General features: G+C 42.0%; 1 protein-coding gene across 5 annotated transcripts in view; it reads left to right on the forward strand.

Annotated features, from left to right (window-relative positions):
- DENND5B (DENN domain containing 5B) overlaps positions 1 to 8948 on the forward strand; it is a 192626-nt gene extending 183678 nt beyond the window's left edge. For all 5 annotated transcript variants that reach the window (XM_054034587.1, XM_054034606.1, XM_054034614.1 and 2 more), the window contains 4 exons: positions 862 to 944; positions 1097 to 1223; positions 3174 to 3348; positions 4462 to 8948. In XM_054034587.1, the coding sequence (XP_053890562.1) occupies positions 862 to 944; positions 1097 to 1223; positions 3174 to 3348; positions 4462 to 4645 (569 nt within the window). In that variant the 3' untranslated portion in view covers positions 4646 to 8948. The remainder of the gene's footprint in view (positions 1 to 861; positions 945 to 1096; positions 1224 to 3173; positions 3349 to 4461) is intronic.
- The last annotated feature ends 9527 nt before the right edge of the window (positions 8949 to 18475 follow it).

Genomic DNA, 18475 nt, shown 5'->3' on the forward strand with positions numbered 1-18475 from the left:
CAGAAGATTTCTGATAGTAGAGAGCTGTAATCTAGCAAGATCCAATGGCTGAAAACTGGAGCTAGATAAATTCAGACCATATATAGGACACCATTTTTTTTTTTATTTTTAAGTTAGGGTAACTGACCATTGGATTAACATATCAAGGGATGCTGTGGATTCTGTCACCTTGAAGTCTTTTTTTTTTTTTTTTTTTTTTAAAGCATCCGATCTAGATTTAAATATATACTCTAGTTCAGCAAGAAGTTGTGGGCTTGATGCAGGAATTCCTGGGTGAAATTCTTCAGCCTGTGCAGGGCCGGCACAACCCATTAGGCGACCTGGGCGGTCGCCTAGGACACTACAATTTGGGGGGCAGCGACTGCGGCAGTATTTCGGCAGCAGGACCTTCCGCCGCCTCTGTGGGGGACGGCATTTCGGGGCGGGACCTTCCGCCGCCTAGGGCAGCAGAAAAGCTGGCAGCACTCCTGGGCTTGTGTTATACAGGAGGTCAATCTAGATGATTCTAATTGGTCCCTTCTGGCCTAAAATCTGTGAAGAACTCTTAGCAATAAAAGAGTGCTGGATGTATATGTGATGGACAGAGCTTCATTAACTGAAATAAATTATTTATAAAGGAAAGTCCTTGGCCTGTGCAGTTTGTCTGGCAATTAATTTGGTTCGTTTTGATGTTGTTCCCTGGTCATCTATAACTGAGATTCGTAGATTTGCTTAGCGCAAATAACTCCATAAGCTCTTCCTGTATTAAAGATCGAATGTTTCCTGCAGTTTGAACCAAGTTTGGAAGTGTGTGAATTTGATTTAATGTGCATTGTCTTAATGTTCTCATATTCAGCGACTGTGCTTTCTATTAATTTACAGAACCTAATGCAGGGCAGATCCAAGAAGGAATTGGGGAAGCTGTGAACAATATTGTGAAACATTTTCACAAGCCCGAGAAAGAGGTACTCTATCATAAAATATATTGTAATTAGAAGAGGAAATACACGTAAACCTTTTTATAACCAGGAAAACCGGGAACAGTGTACCAGTAACCAGTGTTACACCAGGCTTTGAAGCTTGTTGTACTTAAGAACCGTATCTTTTTGTTCCATAGAGAGGCAGCCTTACCATTCTACTGTGTGGTGAAAATGGCCTGGTTGCAGCACTGGAGCAGGTCTTCCACCATGGATTCAAATCTGCTCGGATTTTCCACAAGAACGTATTCATCTGGGATTTCATAGGTAAACTGGTGTGTTATGTTGGGATGAGGGGAGAAAGGGTTAGAGGGAAATGGCCACAAGTGTGCATACCTCAGATTTTAATAAGCTTGGGTTCCATTCAGTTCCTACAGGACAAACTTTGTCTCCTAATCTAACCCTATGTGAGTGTTGTTTAAGTGCAATTGTGCTCTGTGTTGTAAAAAATACAAATACACTCCGGGCCCTGAGTAGCTTTCATTTTAAAAGACAGGCACAGATGAGATTAAGTGAACTGGAAAACCCAGGTGAGGTGTTAACTTGGGATAGTAACCGTTTTTGTTTTTGTTTTTTCTTTTTCTTTGTCACCAACACATATATAACATTGGGGTGGAGTAGGGAGGGTCTTTAACTGATGTGGATTAATAATGTATTTTAGCCTCGTAGAAGAAGCGGGTGTTAGGAGGTGTTTGAGGGGAATGGCTGGCATAGTTTGGGAAGTTACCCAAGCAGAGGGAGCAGCAAATGAAAGCCCAATGTCAGGAGTTGAAGAAGGAAACAATGTAAATGAGGCCAGTGACTTTTGGCAGATTCCAGTGAATGGGGTGTGGAGGGTGGGGATGGGAAATCTTAAATTTGATATAGTGGGCAGGGGTGAGCCAGTGGAGGGGTTTGCGGGAGGGGAGTGATCTGGTCTGCTCAGGAAAGGATGAAGATTTTAGTGGCTGTTTTCCTAACTCAGTGGAGAGGCATAATATGTGGCAAATGGGGAGGCAGTACTGGAGCCACTTTTCGTAATCAAGGGAGGGGAGGATAAAAGTGTCACAAAGCAAAAGAAGGAAAGGTGGGGGGGGGTTTCATATGTGGCAAAACAAGCAGTAGCAAGACTTGATAATAGGACTTGATGTATGAGGAGAAAGGAAAAAGTAGTCAAAGATGACCCAAGAACACAAGTCTGAGCCACAGCAAGGATGATGATTGTACACAGCAATAGCAAAAGGGGTGTGTGGGGAGGGCTTGCTGGGAAAAACAAGGACAAATTTACGTACAATAATTCCAGAGCTACATCTTTTGAGACAGCAAAAGATGAGGAGAAATGGTTTTGGGAAGGAGGTGACAAGGAGGAAATATACAACTGCAGCATGTGACTAGAAATGAGCTCTGGAACCACTTTTGGAAATGGATTCAGGTTCTGATCCAAATTAAACTTGGCTTCCCTCAAATCCAAATTTGTCCACTTCACAAGAACTGCTACATGTTTGAAAACCTTTTCTCCACAGACAGCCAAGACATGAAACGATAGAGGGTTTTGCTTCTCAGATTGAGACTTATTGATAGACATATTTGTAGGGGTAGCTTGCATGCCATTTATTAGAACTGCATTTTCATAAACAGTAATTCATTGAAATATTTTGATAAGGAAAGAAGGAAATTCTTTGGCAATTTCATAAGATACAAACCTAGTAAATGAGGTGTTGGGAAATGGCTTTCAACTACAATCTGAAGAAAAGCGATACCGATTAGAGAATAGTCTTGTTCAGTGGATGTTATACAGGTTATTATCTATTGGTCCACACTGCTCAGTCCTTGGGACTCAGGAATATATTTTTAAGGGAATAAATAAATTAAGGCTCTTAGCCTGAGGGAAGATCTCACTCAGGAAATCCATAACTAGTAGCTAATGACATTTATAAAATGGGAATAATTAAACTATTTAGCACCACAAAAATGCCTATAATCACTAAACTAATTCATTATGCTAATTTAAGGTACAGTATACAGTGACCACATTTGCCAACTGTCACCACACAGCAGTTTCTGAGACTACCACACTTTATTTAGATAGGATATATAGTAACCATGAGGTAGCTTTTGGCACATGCTGACTTTTTTTTTTTTTTTTTTTAATGGCTTTCTTTGCATAATTGTAAGGTGCTGAGGTGGCTTCAAAGTGTTTTGTATTAATCATTGCATGGTTTTACTTTCTGTCTGCAGAGAAAGCAGTTGCTTACTTTGAAACCACTGACCAGTTTGGGGACAATGAAGAGGACGTCTTGCTTCAGAGATCATCCTGCAAAACATTCTGTCACTATGTAAATGCTATCAGTACTGCACCAAGGAACATCGGGAAGGACGGCAAATTCCAAATCCTGGTTTGCCTGGGGACTAGGTACAGAGCAGCATTCTTCACTGTGGTGTTCTCTAATGTTGGATTAGTCAGTTGAACACTCTGTATCACTCTTATTGGACAGTTTAGTTTACCAGCTTAAAATATCTTGGACATATAAATTGGCCAGTTCATACTTTTAAATAAATGTCCTTAAGAGCAGAAGAGAAATTTAAGTAAGATGTGTATTATTCCTGATGATTAGCATATACATTTCTGCAAGTCACTTTTTTCTGTTTTAATGAAATTCATGGTAATGCAGGGAAATTGTGTGCATGAGCTTCTCTTTACGTGATATTACACTAAGTACAGGCCTCGTGAGTTCAGGGTGCCCTCAAAAGAGGAATCAGTCCACCTCTTCCTCCCCCAGCTCTCTTTTTAATAACCCAAATGAAAACGGGCACATGGCTATTTCTGTCTTTGCTAAACCTTGTGGGAAGAAAATCTGCCTTTCCTAATAGGATTTTGAGCACTTCTGTTGATATTTTTTTCCTTTTTCTCTTCCTTTGTCTTTATGTATCTAAATATTTTTAAACTTGCATTTCACCAATACAGAATTCCTGGACTTTTCTTTCCTTGCTAATGGCTTGGGAATTAAACTGAATCTTTCCCCATGGCATTAATCTGACTTCCTTGATCTCTTCCCTGTCTTTACTCTCCCATGTCAGTCCTCAAAAAATTGAAATCATTATGCCACCTACAGTGTGGTCAGGGATTAATACTAAAGTAGGCTCTAGAAGTTTTCTTCTTTTTTTTTTTTTTTTTCCATTGACCCAAATACAACAGTGTACTTCTGTTTCTCTGAACAGAAGTAGGGAAGTAGTAAAACAAATTAATTTGTACTGAAAACTGGGATGGGGCATCACTTATTACATGCTTGTGCAACATCTAGCACAATGTGGTACTCGCCTGATTGGGCCTCTAGGTGCCACTGCATATAAATAATAATAATATAAACAGGATCTCAATTTTTATATGGGGAGCTTTTGAGTGCAAATGACACACGTCACCTATGCAAAAATGGACACTGTGTTCTGGGGTGTGTTAAAGGCAAGAGTTCAGATTAAGTTCTGCTGGACACAGCAGATTGCATTAATTCCATTCTTCTCTCTGTAGGGATCACTTCCTTCCTCAATGGATTCCATTGCTAGCAGAGTGTCCTGCCATCACAAGGATGTATGAGGAGAACGCCCTTCTGCGGGACCGCATGACAGTGAATTCTCTCCTCAGAGTCCTACAGACATTACAAGATTTCAACATCATCCTAGAAGGGTCACTCATTAAAGGAGTGGATGTTTAGCATGGCTTTGATGAGAACTTCATTATTTCTCTGCTAAGCAAGCAAACAAAAATTGGGGACCTGTTAGAACTTGAATGCTGCGGTAGTGCATCACTGTAAAGCAGAGCACCCTGTTATCGGGTGGGAGTGGGAAACCCAGTTTACACCAGATTCAGGACTGTCCTAAAGCTGCAGACAAGCTAAAATGCGGTATTGTAGTTTATTTGAAACAGAATAAAATAGAGTATTTTCATGTGTTAGATGTATGTAAATATGCTATCTTCTTTAAGAAATTATATTAATCTTCAGACTTTTCTTAGACAATGTTCTTGTGCTGAAAATAAGTAGCTTAAAACCGTGGGACAGCTGTGGGGGGCTGGGGGGAGAGATGTTGCTGCTTGGTAGCAAGGAAGAAGCCAGTCAATGTGTAAATACAGTGCAAACTCAGCAGGGCTCTTTTCAGGTGTTGCAAAAGAACACAGCAAAGTATCAATATGTAGCCACTGCTATCATCTCATTCTTGGAAATGTTGTGAATGTATTTCGTTTACCCTACTGTACACGGTTTCCCTTATTTTATGTTTTAAAGATCCAAGCCTCTCCATGTGTATAAGCTGTGAGTTGTCATATTTAAGATCTTTTGTGTAATTTTTATCAGTCAGCACAAGGTGAGGTGCAAATGAAATGTTTAAACACTGGACATGAGGAATTGTTGAGCCTCCAAGAAGCCTGATATCATCTGTTTAAAAAAAAAAAAAAAAAAAATCCAGTACAGCACCAGGCTATATTTGGGAAATGTCAATAACTTGATTTGTCATTTTGTCCCTCTTCTGTCTGGGTTTTGTTCAGATTCCCCCACCCCCACCCCCATCCCCACCCGTCTGCTTTTGTACTGTGGATGATGACGTATGCTTCAAGAGGTTGTCTGTTGAATAACTTGGTTCAGAAGGTGAATCAAGCTCTGTTTCTGTTTTTATTTTGCTATAGAGCAAACACCGACTTTGCTGTGCTACAGGACTGTTTCAACCAGTTGTGAAATACTGGCAAGTTACTAGTCTTCCTTTATCCTGGGGAGTAAGTGTTCCTGGGAGGCACAGGATCGCTTTGGTTTTGAATAATTCAGCTATAGAAAAGAAGTGAGGCAAGGGGAATTGGTGTCAAGGCTTCTGTCTCATACTGTTTCAAACTAATAATGTGTTAAAGAAACACAAATGTCACAGGCACAGAACTCGGAGAAACTGGGAGCTGCTGAAGTTCCACATGCTAAAATAAAAACTCAATCAGTTGTGTGATAGTATGCAGCAAATATCTGGGATGTATCATTCAGTTTTCCTTCCACTTAGATTTGATTTATGCAAAGCTGGGGGCATGTTAACTCTCAGCCATTAGCTGCCTTTGGAGATGGGTTCGAAATCCTTTTGTTTGTTTCACTGGTTTAATCAATTTGATCACAATTTATTCTTCAGTGGATGCCTGAGGACATCACACAGCTTGGTATATATAGCAATCTTTGCTTTGGGGAGAGGCCCTTACTAAAATAACAGATTACATTGTAGATCAGAACTGCAGTGCATTACAAAAGATTTTGGCTGAATGTTGAACATTGCTTCTTGTTATGTCTGGGAAGTTAGTGTCCCCCAAATAAATAAATATAATGGAGAGGAACAAGATCCAGAGAAGGGGTTTAGAAATAGTCTGTCTTTCCTGCTTGCACGTTGCCACCTTCAGAACAGTATTAGAAAATTGGCGTTTTAGTCACTGCCCGCTTGTAGACAAGGTTTAATATCTCCAGTGAGCTATGGTGAGGTAGGATGAGGGTAGTTAGTGCTCCTTCAAAGTATTTGAAAAAGATTAAGGATAAGGGCAGGCTGAGGGAGATGGAGGCAAAATGAAAATTGGATAATGCAAAAGTATTAAGTGTTGATAGAAAGGTGATGGCACTAGTTTATGGGAATGATAGCAGTGTAAAAGCGCTGTGTAAGATACCTGCAACAGAAGGAATAACTTCACAGGCTGCAGAAAGTCATGCATGTTGAGGGTGGTATACTTTCTCCTTTTGTAAGCTAGTAAGAAATATCCACTCTGCTACTGCCCTCTAGCTGGGCAGTTCTTGTAATAGATTCATTTTGGTGTCAGGAAGGAAGTCCCACCCCATATCTCCTGGACAGATGAAAAGCAGTCAGATGGCATCCGTCTTATTTGAAGAAAGGGTTGTAGTGTATAAATAGAAAAATGCTGACCAAAAGCAGAGGAGCCTAGAAAGATACAAGGATCTCATCCAGACGATACTGGTCTGTGCTCAGCAGAGCTATTTCAATATCTGAACATTTATGTGCAAAACAATCACTCTCTACTGACACGCTATTCAAATTGCTATCCTCAACACTTGAGGTTGTCATGGGAGGGGTTCTTTGTTGCTTCTTGATTTAACCAAGGCAGAGCTTTTGCCAAATTGAAGCTGTTCGGAAGCATGAATCTGCTCTTGCTTGAATTGACCAATAGCCTCCAAAGTATTCTATGCAGGACGGCAGTATCAATATTGGAGTTATGGAGAACAGATTTGAGGGGCTATGAACAATGCAGTGGGTTTGTACCAAAAGTCCACATCTGTACATTGACTCTAAATTAATCTTTACATCTTCAGAAGGTTGTGTTTTGGGGTGGCCACGCCACTCCAGTTAGTCAATAGGCGATATGGCCAACAATTGAAAATTCATCCCTAACACTTGAATTTTTGAATGAATTATAAACTAAGTATCAGAAACCATACAGCACTATTATGTGATACTGAGAGCTTAGAAAGTTTTAATTTTCATTATTTGCAAATCAACAATTTTCTATCCTATAATTAATATTAATGTTCCCTCCCACCTGACCTCCCAATCTTCTAAATGATCTTCATTACACCATGAAAAATTATCCATTTTGTCATTGATCTGTTGGCTTTTTGCATGTGGATTACATTTCCTTTCCAGAGGAATCTGCATCCTGGTAGTTGTGCTTTGTTTTTCTAAATACTTATAGCTGATGAAGGAAGGTAGCCGTGACACTGGGTCACAAGGAAATTAGGTGGAAAATATATGTGGCTTAGGGTAGAAATGAAAATGGAGGCATCCTTAAAGGGCAGGCATAGAGGGCAAATATGAGAGGAAAAGGACTTCTTAAAGGTAGTCCTTTTAATCTAAAGGATAAATCAAAACCTGACTATTTTAAAACTTTAAATATGGATTTTCCCTTGTAAACTAGATGTAAAAACCTATGGTATTTAACTTAATATATAACTTCACATGGAAAACATTAATTTATGGGACACATTTATTTTGTCAAGTTTCATACCACGTGAATGATATGGGAAGAATATTATGTCTAAAATTCCCTTGTATGTAATAAAACACTGTAGGTGCCCTAAGGTATTTTGAAGCATGATGCACAGCTGAGTGCCTCTCATCCCTAATACATTAGTTACTTGACATCCTTGGGGGTATGGTTCTTTGCAATGAAATTTTATTTTTTCATGTTTTTGGTTTTTTGGGTTTTTTTAATAGATTACTTTAATTGGAAACGGAGTATTTTTTTTCTGTGAGGTCTACAGAAATCATTCTAGCCCTTTAGAATGGTGAGAAGCCAATCAGGATTCTCGTAAGTTAACACAATTTATACTTCAGTATTAAAGCACCTTCACTGGTTGAGAAATGGAATCTTGGGAAAGATCAAAGCCCTCTGGCACCTACTTTTACAAAGCAAACTCTTTAACCAAATTTTGCCTGTTTCTAGTGTCTGAGTTCTGCACAGTATTATTAAACTAACATTCAGTATACTAGCTTGAAAATCAAATGCATCGCTGAGTCTCTCTCTAAAACATGTATTTATAATTCTTTGAAACTAACTGGATTCCATTGTGTTCAGTGAAAAATCTGTTTATTCTAAGCTGACATTTGTAATTAGTTTCTTTGTTCAAAATGATCTCTTTAAAGTAGTTATGTGAAGGCATATTTAAGAAATTTCTGTCTTTCAGTCATATGAAGGTGTGAATCTCATAGGGAAATGTTCTATGTTACACTTGAAATGTACAAATGTGCCCTGTATAGTTTAAAAAAAAAAAAAAAAAACTGTGTCTCCATAGTAAGTTTTTATTATTATTATTTTTGTCTTTACATTATTACTAACTGAATCAGAACTGGATTATTTTCAGAAAGAAATTAGTAAAAAGTATTGTTATATCAAGCACTTTAACATATCATAAACTGACATCAGTTTTTCAGGTTTTGGAGTACATTTAAATACAGCTTTTCATGCTAGGTTCTTTACAAATAAAACTGTGAAAATAAGAATTTGTCATTTTCTTCTTGCAGAACAGCAACCAAAAGATGTCCGACAAAACTTAATGAGCTGATTGAAAACTGGAACACAGGTTCTGTAGATAGGACAGGTTGAATGTAACAATTCTAATGATATCTTTCTGTGACATAGAGAGGAGCTCCTGGGTATTCTGTGTTTGTATTCTCCTTGATATTTAGCTCCCCTGAGCAACAAAGTGTGACTGTGCTCTTCATTTTGAATGCTTAGGCTGAAATATTTTGTCAATCCGAGGAGAGAACCTTGATCATGGTGAAATTTAACTCTTCAAACAAGAGAGACAAGCTGGGTGATGTAATATTGTTTATTGAACCAACTTTTGTTGATGAAAGAGACGTTTTCAGGCTACACAGAGCTAGTCTTCAAGTCGTCTTAGAACAAGGGCCTTTTTTAGATTGCCATCTGAACTGACCACCTTGGGTTGTGTTTTCCCTTCACATCTAGCCTCTGACTCTTTTTTGGATAATGGGATGCACTTATGTTTTGTTCCCTCTGGAGCTGGGCTGCCCAAATGCTTTGATCCAAAGGTCTAAAAATCTGAAGCTGACAAAGTGCCACATATCATCTAGCTCCATCTGATACTTTGTATAAAGAATGCAGTAGTGTGAAAAGGGGAGATGGACTGTGAAAAGGGGAAGATGAGAAGCACTATGGAAAAAGGTGCAAAATAGTAGTGACAAAATGGTTCTCCTTCATTGCACTGTAGAAGAAAAAGATAAGGGTTGGATTTTCAAAAGCGTTCAATGTTGGCCTAACTCTGCTTCTGCTGAAATTAATGACAAAACTACCTTTGACTTCAGTGGGAGCAGTGAGTGAATTCTGGGCAGTTCTGAAAATTGTACCCTTAAAATATACCTAACAATGTCTATCTTAATTTTTTTTTTTTAATTTTACCATTGGAAATGAAGAAACAAACCCAGCATCCCTAACTCTTAATTTTTTTCACACTAGCAAATTTGGGATATTTTTCCGTGTCTCAAAAAAACATCATGAAAAGCTGAATTTTCCCTTATTCAAAATGGCCACTGTCTATTACTGTCAGTGGGACTGAAAGCAACAAGATAGCTGCCATCTCCCTGCAGTCTGTCTGCATGTGTAAGTGAAGCTGCCCTCAATAAAGTTGACTGCTACCTCCTATTGTTTTCAATTAGATTGAAGCCCTGCTCACTGGCAAAATGGGTGCCACACTATGGCTCGGGGTGCCACGCTACGGTGCATAGCATATGGACTGTGAGGAGCAGTAGAGACACTGCAAAGTGAATGGGGAGTATGAGGTGAGCAGGCATGAAGGTAATTTAGAAAGCTCTGTGGGAGAGTCTTAGGGCTGTGGGGGAGACAGACCTGCCCTACCACTGAGCCCTGCCCTCATGGGCCCTAGGGCAGTGAAGGGGGAAGTTAGGGAGCAGTTGTTGCTTGACCTGGGTCCCAGGACCCAGTTGCAAAACTTCCCTTCTGATGCCTTGGAACGTCTCCTTTACTTGGTATCCAGGCAGAGAAGCCCCAGAGGAGGCTGGGGAAGTGGTGCTGCTGGGCCCAGAAAAGGGGAGAACTCCATGGCCAGCAGGAGATAGGAGACGTGGGGAGTCAAGTCAGTAGTAGGGGAACTGCCATCCAGTTCCTATCTTAGGGATGAAGTGAAGGTCCATGGAGTTTCCATCTGAGGAGCCAGGGAGAGGCGTGTATAAAAGGTGGACTTTTCAACCTGAAATTAATAGAGGGGGAGTTAAAAAGCCAAATGACAGATTAAAAAACATAGTTTGACACTTTTAACTCATGATTTGTGAGGCTAGTCTCATGTTTTTTTGGGATCAGAGTTGTGATTTTTGATCTCTTGAGGCTGGCAAACCTGCAAACCCAATGAAAGGTTGAACCTCTCAGTAGGGACCATTTATGTGAAAATCCCCAGCAAAACATTGTTTTTAATGTTCACATCAACAGCAGGCCTGTGCTGTACCCACCACACCTGCAAGATCTCATGAGGCAAATCTCAATAGAAGTGACAATATGTAATACTGTTTGCTTACTATATGTATGTCTAAAACCAGATTGTGAGGGATCAAGGACTGTGAAAAGAGCGAAATGCAGCTGGAGCTGTTCTGATGCCATGTGTTCAGTGACCTTCCTCAAAACTGAGGGAGGAGAGAATGATCAGTAGTTGGCAAAACTGTTAGCATCAAGAGCTTTTTGTTTTGTTTTGAAGTAGGCGCATCGGTGCCATCTGTTCAAGGTCAGCTGCAACATTATCTTCCTTGTGGGAGACGTTAGCAATCCTCTCCAGTAACAGGACCAAGAATAAGTCTTTGCCATCGATGATAAGTATCCAGATCACAGATAGTGTAACACAACTCCCCAAACACAGCATATTTTTTGTAAGTAAAGCAGGGTTCAGCTCATCCAGATGAAGTAGTGCAAATAACTTTTCCTCATACCACAGCCCATGCTGCCATCCAGACATGCCCAAAGCCCATCTATATTGTCAGCGAAGTAGATGGAAAATTCTCTGTAAGAAACTCATTCTGGGAATCGCTAATGCAACAGACACTGGTTGTTTTCCAGCACTTTCAATAATTGTACTGGGTCAGACTTGGCAGTGAGAAAGGGAAAGCACTTTTTCTCCATCTGTCACCATCACAGCGTAAAAACTTAAGTTGTCTCCACTTCAGTCACTCTGACACTGTGTGAGCTTTTCTGCAGCAGCACTCTTGCCTTTTCCCTTATCACTTCCTCAGTCAGTGATGAGCCTGTTTGATCTGAGCCGATGATAAGGGAACAGATATTTGTGCCCCAATCTGTCATTCAGTGGTGGTTCCACTAAGCCACTGATAAAGCTGATCAGTGGCGGACGAGGGTAATCCTTCAGGAAGGTCTGGCACTCATTAGGACGGACTATATTCTATGGCCCACCATTAAAGAATAGCGCCTCCACTTTGGCCAAGGTGAGGGCCTAGCCTCCCTCTCCCCCTTTTTGTTGGAGTAGATGATGTGGTTATGACTGACACAAGATTTTTCCCTTTCCAGGTCCATTCCTAATAATAAAGATCTGAAATGTATCCAGAAACTTTTGGCTTAAAACCCTCACAACAGCATTGTATTTGTCATGGTGGCCCTGAAGTCTCAAGTGAAATGTGTAAACTATTCTTGCCATGAATCTCGAAACCATCCTGGAGATGTTACTATGATGACTTTCACATGCAGAGTGCTTTCTGTCAAAGTCTGAACATGCTTTGCACACTATTAAATGATGCCTCTAAGCACTCCAGAGTTCTCATGATGGTGAGATCCACACTTCACATAACTTCTCTATGCCACAATGGCCTGATAAGACTTGGATAAGACATGTGTTCAGGGGTAGGGCTAGGAGAGCAGGGGCTTTTTAAAGATCAACCACAAGACTGTTGCCCCTTGGAGTGTGGAGAGAGGCTGATAAGACCTGATGTGCCTGGAGCAGTTCCCCTGTCAGGGTAGAGATGATAGGGAGGGAGGCAAGCCCTACCCACTGCCTTCCTCCCTGGCTGTTTGGCTGCTTTGCCAAGAATGATGTGGGCACCTCCCTTGCTGCATGCAACCATTTTAGTTTGATCCTCCCTTCCCTTTGCCCCAAAACATCTGCCCAACTATAAAGCAAAATCTGTCATCAGTGTGCCAGACATACACTGTTCGTTGTGTGCTCCATCCATAGCATAATCTCTCTACTAGTGGTGCATCTTCTGTAATACTCAGAACACCCACAATATAACTGAGACGCTTTTCCTTGCAAGAAACTAAAATGTTCCATTTAAAATACACTGCAGCGTCATCCCAAACTCTGATCATCCCACAATGAGAGTGAGTGCTGGTCTAGCAGAAGTGCTGTGGTCTCTGTAGCAAGTCCTTGGGGTCCCACAGGACAGTCACATTTTGGATGTCCCCTCCCCTTGTAGCCACCGAGGAATGTTCGCACCTGGATGAACTTTGCCGGCTTTGCAAGATTTGCAGCCATTGAACTATCATTCCACATTGAAATACATGTGTTGTGTTCTTCTAAATCAGACCATATAATATAAAACCAGCAGCTTGGCGTTAGAGTTGTGGTTATGGGTTTGCTTGAGATCCAGACATGCTACAGATGGGCTGTGGTTCCTGACTGTATAAATAGCACCAAGTTGGCAGAGGGCAGGTGTGGTTTATAGGACAACTTTTTCCTCTAAGTAAAATGATTTTTAAATGAATTTCAAAACTGCATTTGGTGAACTAAACCAACCAAGGGATTCTCTTTTTTTTAAAGGTGTGAGATGTGTCTTGTATGTGATGGGAGCATAGTAGAATTGGTAGAAACTCTCAGATTGGTAGAATCTGTTTAAGTACATCCACTTGATGTACACTTATAGAAGAGAATTTCGGCATATGTGCAAATTAGTGTTAAATTCTGGCAGTGAGTGACTTTGGGGTGAAAGGTGTGATAACAGCTCTATGCTCAGTTTGTTTTTAATTGGGTGCAAAATTGCACATGTGAGAGATGGATTTGCAGTAGGTGAACCATGGATGGTCTCTCCCATTATGTAAAGCCAGGAAGAAGGTGCAGGCACATTCTGGATTCCAGATGAGGGGTAGAATCCAGCACCTGTCCTACAAGCTGCAGGCACAGCCTAACCCACCCTGGAGGTGAAATCTTGGCTCCATTGAAGTCCATGGGAGTTTTGCCATTGATTTAAATGGGGCCAAGATTATGCCCTAGGAATGTAAAAAGAGCTATATGCACACACAGACATGTATAAATTAGCATGTTTGTTCTTCTCTTATCCAACCTGATTGGCAATCTCTCTTGTTGCATAGCTGATATGATGATTGTTGCAGTCTGCAATGTGCGACATTAATTAAGCCAATCCTACTCTTAGGACACAAGAGTTTGCAACGCTTATAGCCCGTTTCAGGATGTACTTCCTGAGCACTATTCTGCATCCTCCTTTTCTGTTCTCTCCTCCCACTCAATGGGATATGACTGTGTGGTATTAGTTGACAGGTTAGATTCATGGCACTTAACCTATAAAAGGCCTGAGATTAGTTTTCCTTTGTTCCACCTGGAGAAAGAACTCAAGACTCATTTACTTAACTGCTTTCAAAGACAGCTTGGTTGCCATGTCATAGGGTGGTTGGAACTTACAAAATAGGGGTTAAAGTGAAGTCTTCTAGATTCAAAGTATGGAGTCTCAATCAGGGGGTCATGACCACCCTGCCCTTCCAGTATGGTTAAATGAGAGGGAGGTCCTGCTGGATGAGAAGGGGATCCCAGAAGGCTCCCAATAGAGAAAATAGTGAGAACCCCCTGTTGTAGAGGGTGGGGATTCAAACCCATCAGGGAAGGGGATAGGAGTTAATTTGGGTGTGCTCTTCAACCCACCCCACAGTTGACTGTGAGCTGCAGGAAGTGCCCTTAGTGTTGCTAGTTAGCCACCAGGTGCTACAAGTTTCATTTGCATTTGGACTTTGGTCAAAAGAAGCTTTCATTTTACATTAAAGACTAAATCAGGTTGAGGTGGTGGAACTAGCTATTGTACTTACCCAATTTGTTATTAACTTGTTATCGTAAACTGAGAGACTCCTGGCTATAAAAATGAGGAGTCATATGTAGCACTTTCATGTCCTTCCATCTTACCCTCTTTGCTGACACAGTTGTGTTCTGATGAAAGCTAATGCCTCTGTGCATTAGCAGGAAGGGTGTAGATGGATCTTCTGTTGTGGTCTTCTAATGGTAATAAAATAAAAAATACTCTTGACCCCTCTAGTTGCATCCCTAATACAGAGAGAGCAAGGACTCATGTTAAGACTGTAGCTGGAACACTAGATGTAAAGCCAGCCTTGGCTGTCAGGTGGAATCTGTTCTGAGAGCCTCTTGTAATGTCACACTATCTCTTGTACCAGAGTCACTGACCCTTGATGAAAAGGAGGTTTTGTTCACCTTCATAGACAGGCCATTCAGACTGATTTGCATCTTCCCCATAAGAATGGGGCTTAGGAAGGTAGAATAGAGGGATATGTTCATTGAAACTATGTTGCCAGAGGTGCTTTTTGCACACAAGCAACAATAGCAGCCTGGGTAGCAGTCCTAGAAGAATGTAGGTAAAGTACTTATTTACTGCTCCCAGATTGATAGACACTAGCACCTCACCCACTAATATCCCCGCCGAGAGAGAGAGAAATCTCTTAAGCTCTAGTTACTTCACTTGGTAAGAGATCAGGCATTCCATATGGATGGCTTGGTCATAATCAGTTCTGCCACATAATTCCTATTTTGCTGGGTTTCTCCCCTAACAAATAGTTAACTTCCACAAATAAAGTATTTTCCTACAAGGGGTTGTAATATTTTCTCAGGGTTTTAGTTCCTTTAACAATTAGAAGCCTGACCAGGAAGTTTGTTGATAATGGTAGCTGGTCTGTTTGGGACCAGGCGCTCCCTGATGCCTCACTTGCCCTGTTTAATAAAATGGAATATTTCAATAACATATTGTGGTGTAAAGGTAAGCAGGTCAAAGCATTGTTGTGAAACAGAATTACAAAGGGGAGTAGGTATGTGAAGCATAGCGAAAGCAGGTGCTTCCTTAATTAAAGTGTTAACAAGCTGTGAGAGAACAAAGGTGCATCTAATTAAAAATGCATACCATGGCACAAAGACAGAGGTCAAGGGTAAACAAATGGCAGAGACCACGTTTGTTTGTACGAAGTATGGAGGCAATCAAAGTACAATGCAAGGGTGTTCAGCCCTAGGGATGTGGTACAAAAACAACCATTTTGTAAAAGTATGTTGCTCTCAGCACCACTTGTGAAGAAATGCAGAGGTAAAAATGTATGCATAACCATAAAGCTGTAGGATAAAGCTTTGATGATGTAAAAACTGAGTTCTTTTTTAGGCCTTTTACTAAGATTGATAAAGCCCGGTTCTGTAACAGAGTGCTGTGTGACAGGAAATAAATGAACAAAAGGTGAATTTTGAAATAGATACTGGAGTTGTGTGCACCAGAACGACAGCCAGCATTTACAGAGATTAGTCATTGCCCAATGTTCACATTGAAATCTAAGCATGTTTCAGATAGCAGGCACAAAGCAAAGCCAGAAAGTGGAGCTACTTCCTCTCTCCATACTCGGATAGAGATTTTCCATAAGTGGTGTGGGTTTAATTCTACCCTAAGTGCAGTAATATAGTTTGGTTTGCAGTGTTATGGTAGCTGTGTTAGACCCAGCAGCATATTAGACAGTCAAGGGAGGTGAGGTAATATCTTTTACTGGCTCAGTTTCTGTTGGTGAAAGAGAAGCTCTCCAGCTACACGGACCTGAAGAAGAGTGCTGTGTTTCAGCCTTCAGAAGGTTGCATGAAAACAGATTACAGCCCATCTTAAAAGTTAACCACACTGACCATTTCATCTGCAAGTCTCTCTCCCTCTGAGTGCTTGACCATAATATGTGTGCAGTCCCATGCACTCTCAGCCAGAGATTGTAAATAGCAGTGTCTAAGGATCTCTACCTCCACACTGCCTCATGCTCCTAGGCGTGCGCATATAAAGAGGCAGGACCCTGCCAGCCCTCTGGTTCCTTCTCAACCGCCTGTTGGCTCGAGCTGGAGCAACTGTGCTGTCCTGCTTCTGAGCTGCTTTCCTGCTGTCCTTACTTAGTTACTCTTAGTTTTGTTAATTTTTTCTTCGCTGTGGCACCATTTTGTGTTTGAAGTGGTTCCCCCTCCGTCTTTGTGGCCTACAGCACTTCCCAGGGTTATGACCACTAGAAGTACTATGTGGGCGCAGCTGCAGCGTGGCTGGTGAAGACACTATGCCAACAGCAGAGAGCTCTCCTGTCAGCATAATAAATCCACCTCAGAGAGACAGTAGCTATAGTGGTGGGAGAAGCTCGCACATGGACATAGCGCTGTTCAGGTCCGTGTAATGTAAACTCATGCAGGGGGCTGGTTTATTCACACCTCTGACCAGCGTAAGGTATACTGAAGTAAGTGGTAGCGTAGACCTGGCCTAAGACTTCACAGTTTAAGCCTGCCAGGCCTGCCCACAGTAGCAACGGGCACTCCAGCTGTCTGAGGCTCTCATGTCCCATCCAAGTGCAAGGATTTAAGAGCAGGTCCCACAAGCATAGAGAGGATCGACTGAAACACCTCCTGATGGAAGACTCCTTAGCTCATTGAGGTCCAATTCCCTCTCCCTTTACCTCAGTCTCAACCTCCCAGGCTGCACCGGTGGCTTCCAGAGCTGAGGCCCTCGGAAAGAAGAGAGCTCCCCAAGCCTGCTGTGATGGGTTGGATCACAGAAACCCCCTGGGGAAACTGCCAATTGATGTGCCGAGACTACTTCTGAGCCATTTCCCCTGCCAGCATGGGACTTCAGAACACTGTCTGGTTTGAGCCAGACACGCTTGCCTGCTCCAGACCCAGGTCTGAACCACGTCCCCGCAAACTACAGGCTTAACTGAAAACAGCTTAGAAGTGTTCCTGTCTCTAACACTCAGATGCCCAGCTCCCAATGGGGTCCAAACCCCAAATAAATCCATATTACCCTGTATCAAGCTTATACAGAATAAACTCATAAATTGTTCACCCTCTATAACACTGATAGAGATATATGCACAGCTGTTTGCCACCCCAGGTATTAATACATACTCTGGGTTAATTAATAAGTAAAAAGTGATTTTATTAAATACAAAAAGTAGGATTTAAGTGGCTCCAAGTAATGACAGAACAAAGTGAATTACCAAGCAAAATAAAATAAAACATGCAAGCCTATGCCTAATACAGTAAGAAAGCGATGACAGATGAAACCTCCCCCTCAGAGATGTTCCAGTAAGCTTCTTTTACAGACTAGCCGCCTCCTAGTCTGGGTCCAGCAATCACTCACACCTCCATGGTTACTATCTTTTGTTCCAGTTTCTTTCAAGTATCCTTTGGGGGTAGGGTTACCATTCGTCCGGATTCCCCCGGACATGTCCGGCTTTTTCGGGTTAAAAATAGCGTCCGGGGGGAATTTGTCAATGTCCGGACTTCCCCTCCTTCCCCCTCCCATGCAGAGCGTGCGCGCGCTTACAAAGCAGCCGGTGCTCCGACAGCCAGAGCCCTGCTTGCACTTCCCCCTCCTCCCTCCTGAAACTTGACACCCCCCCTCCCTCCACTCACAGATCGCTGGCTCCGACACTGCTGCCCTCCCCCGCTGTCGAGCACGCTGCTCTGCAGCACAGTAAGGGGGCCGGGGACCAGAGAAGCGGCAGGGAGGTTCAGGGGGGGGGTAGTCAAGAGACAGGGAGCAGGGGGAGGGTTGAATGGGTCAGGGAGTTTGGGGGGGGGCTGTCTGGGGGTTGGGGGTGTAAGGTTTTGGGTAGTCAGGGTACAGGTGGGGGGTCTCAGGAGGGGGCAGTTAGGGGACAAGGAGCGGGGGGGTGTTTGGGAGTTCTGGGGGGGGCTGTCTGGGGGTTGGGGGTGTAAGGTTTTGGGCAGTCAGGGTACAGGTAGGGGGTAGGGTCCTGGGGG

This window comes from Malaclemys terrapin, chromosome 1 (assembly GCF_027887155.1).
Source record: "Malaclemys terrapin pileata isolate rMalTer1 chromosome 1, rMalTer1.hap1, whole genome shotgun sequence".
Taxonomy (NCBI): Eukaryota; Metazoa; Chordata; order Testudines; family Emydidae; genus Malaclemys; species Malaclemys terrapin.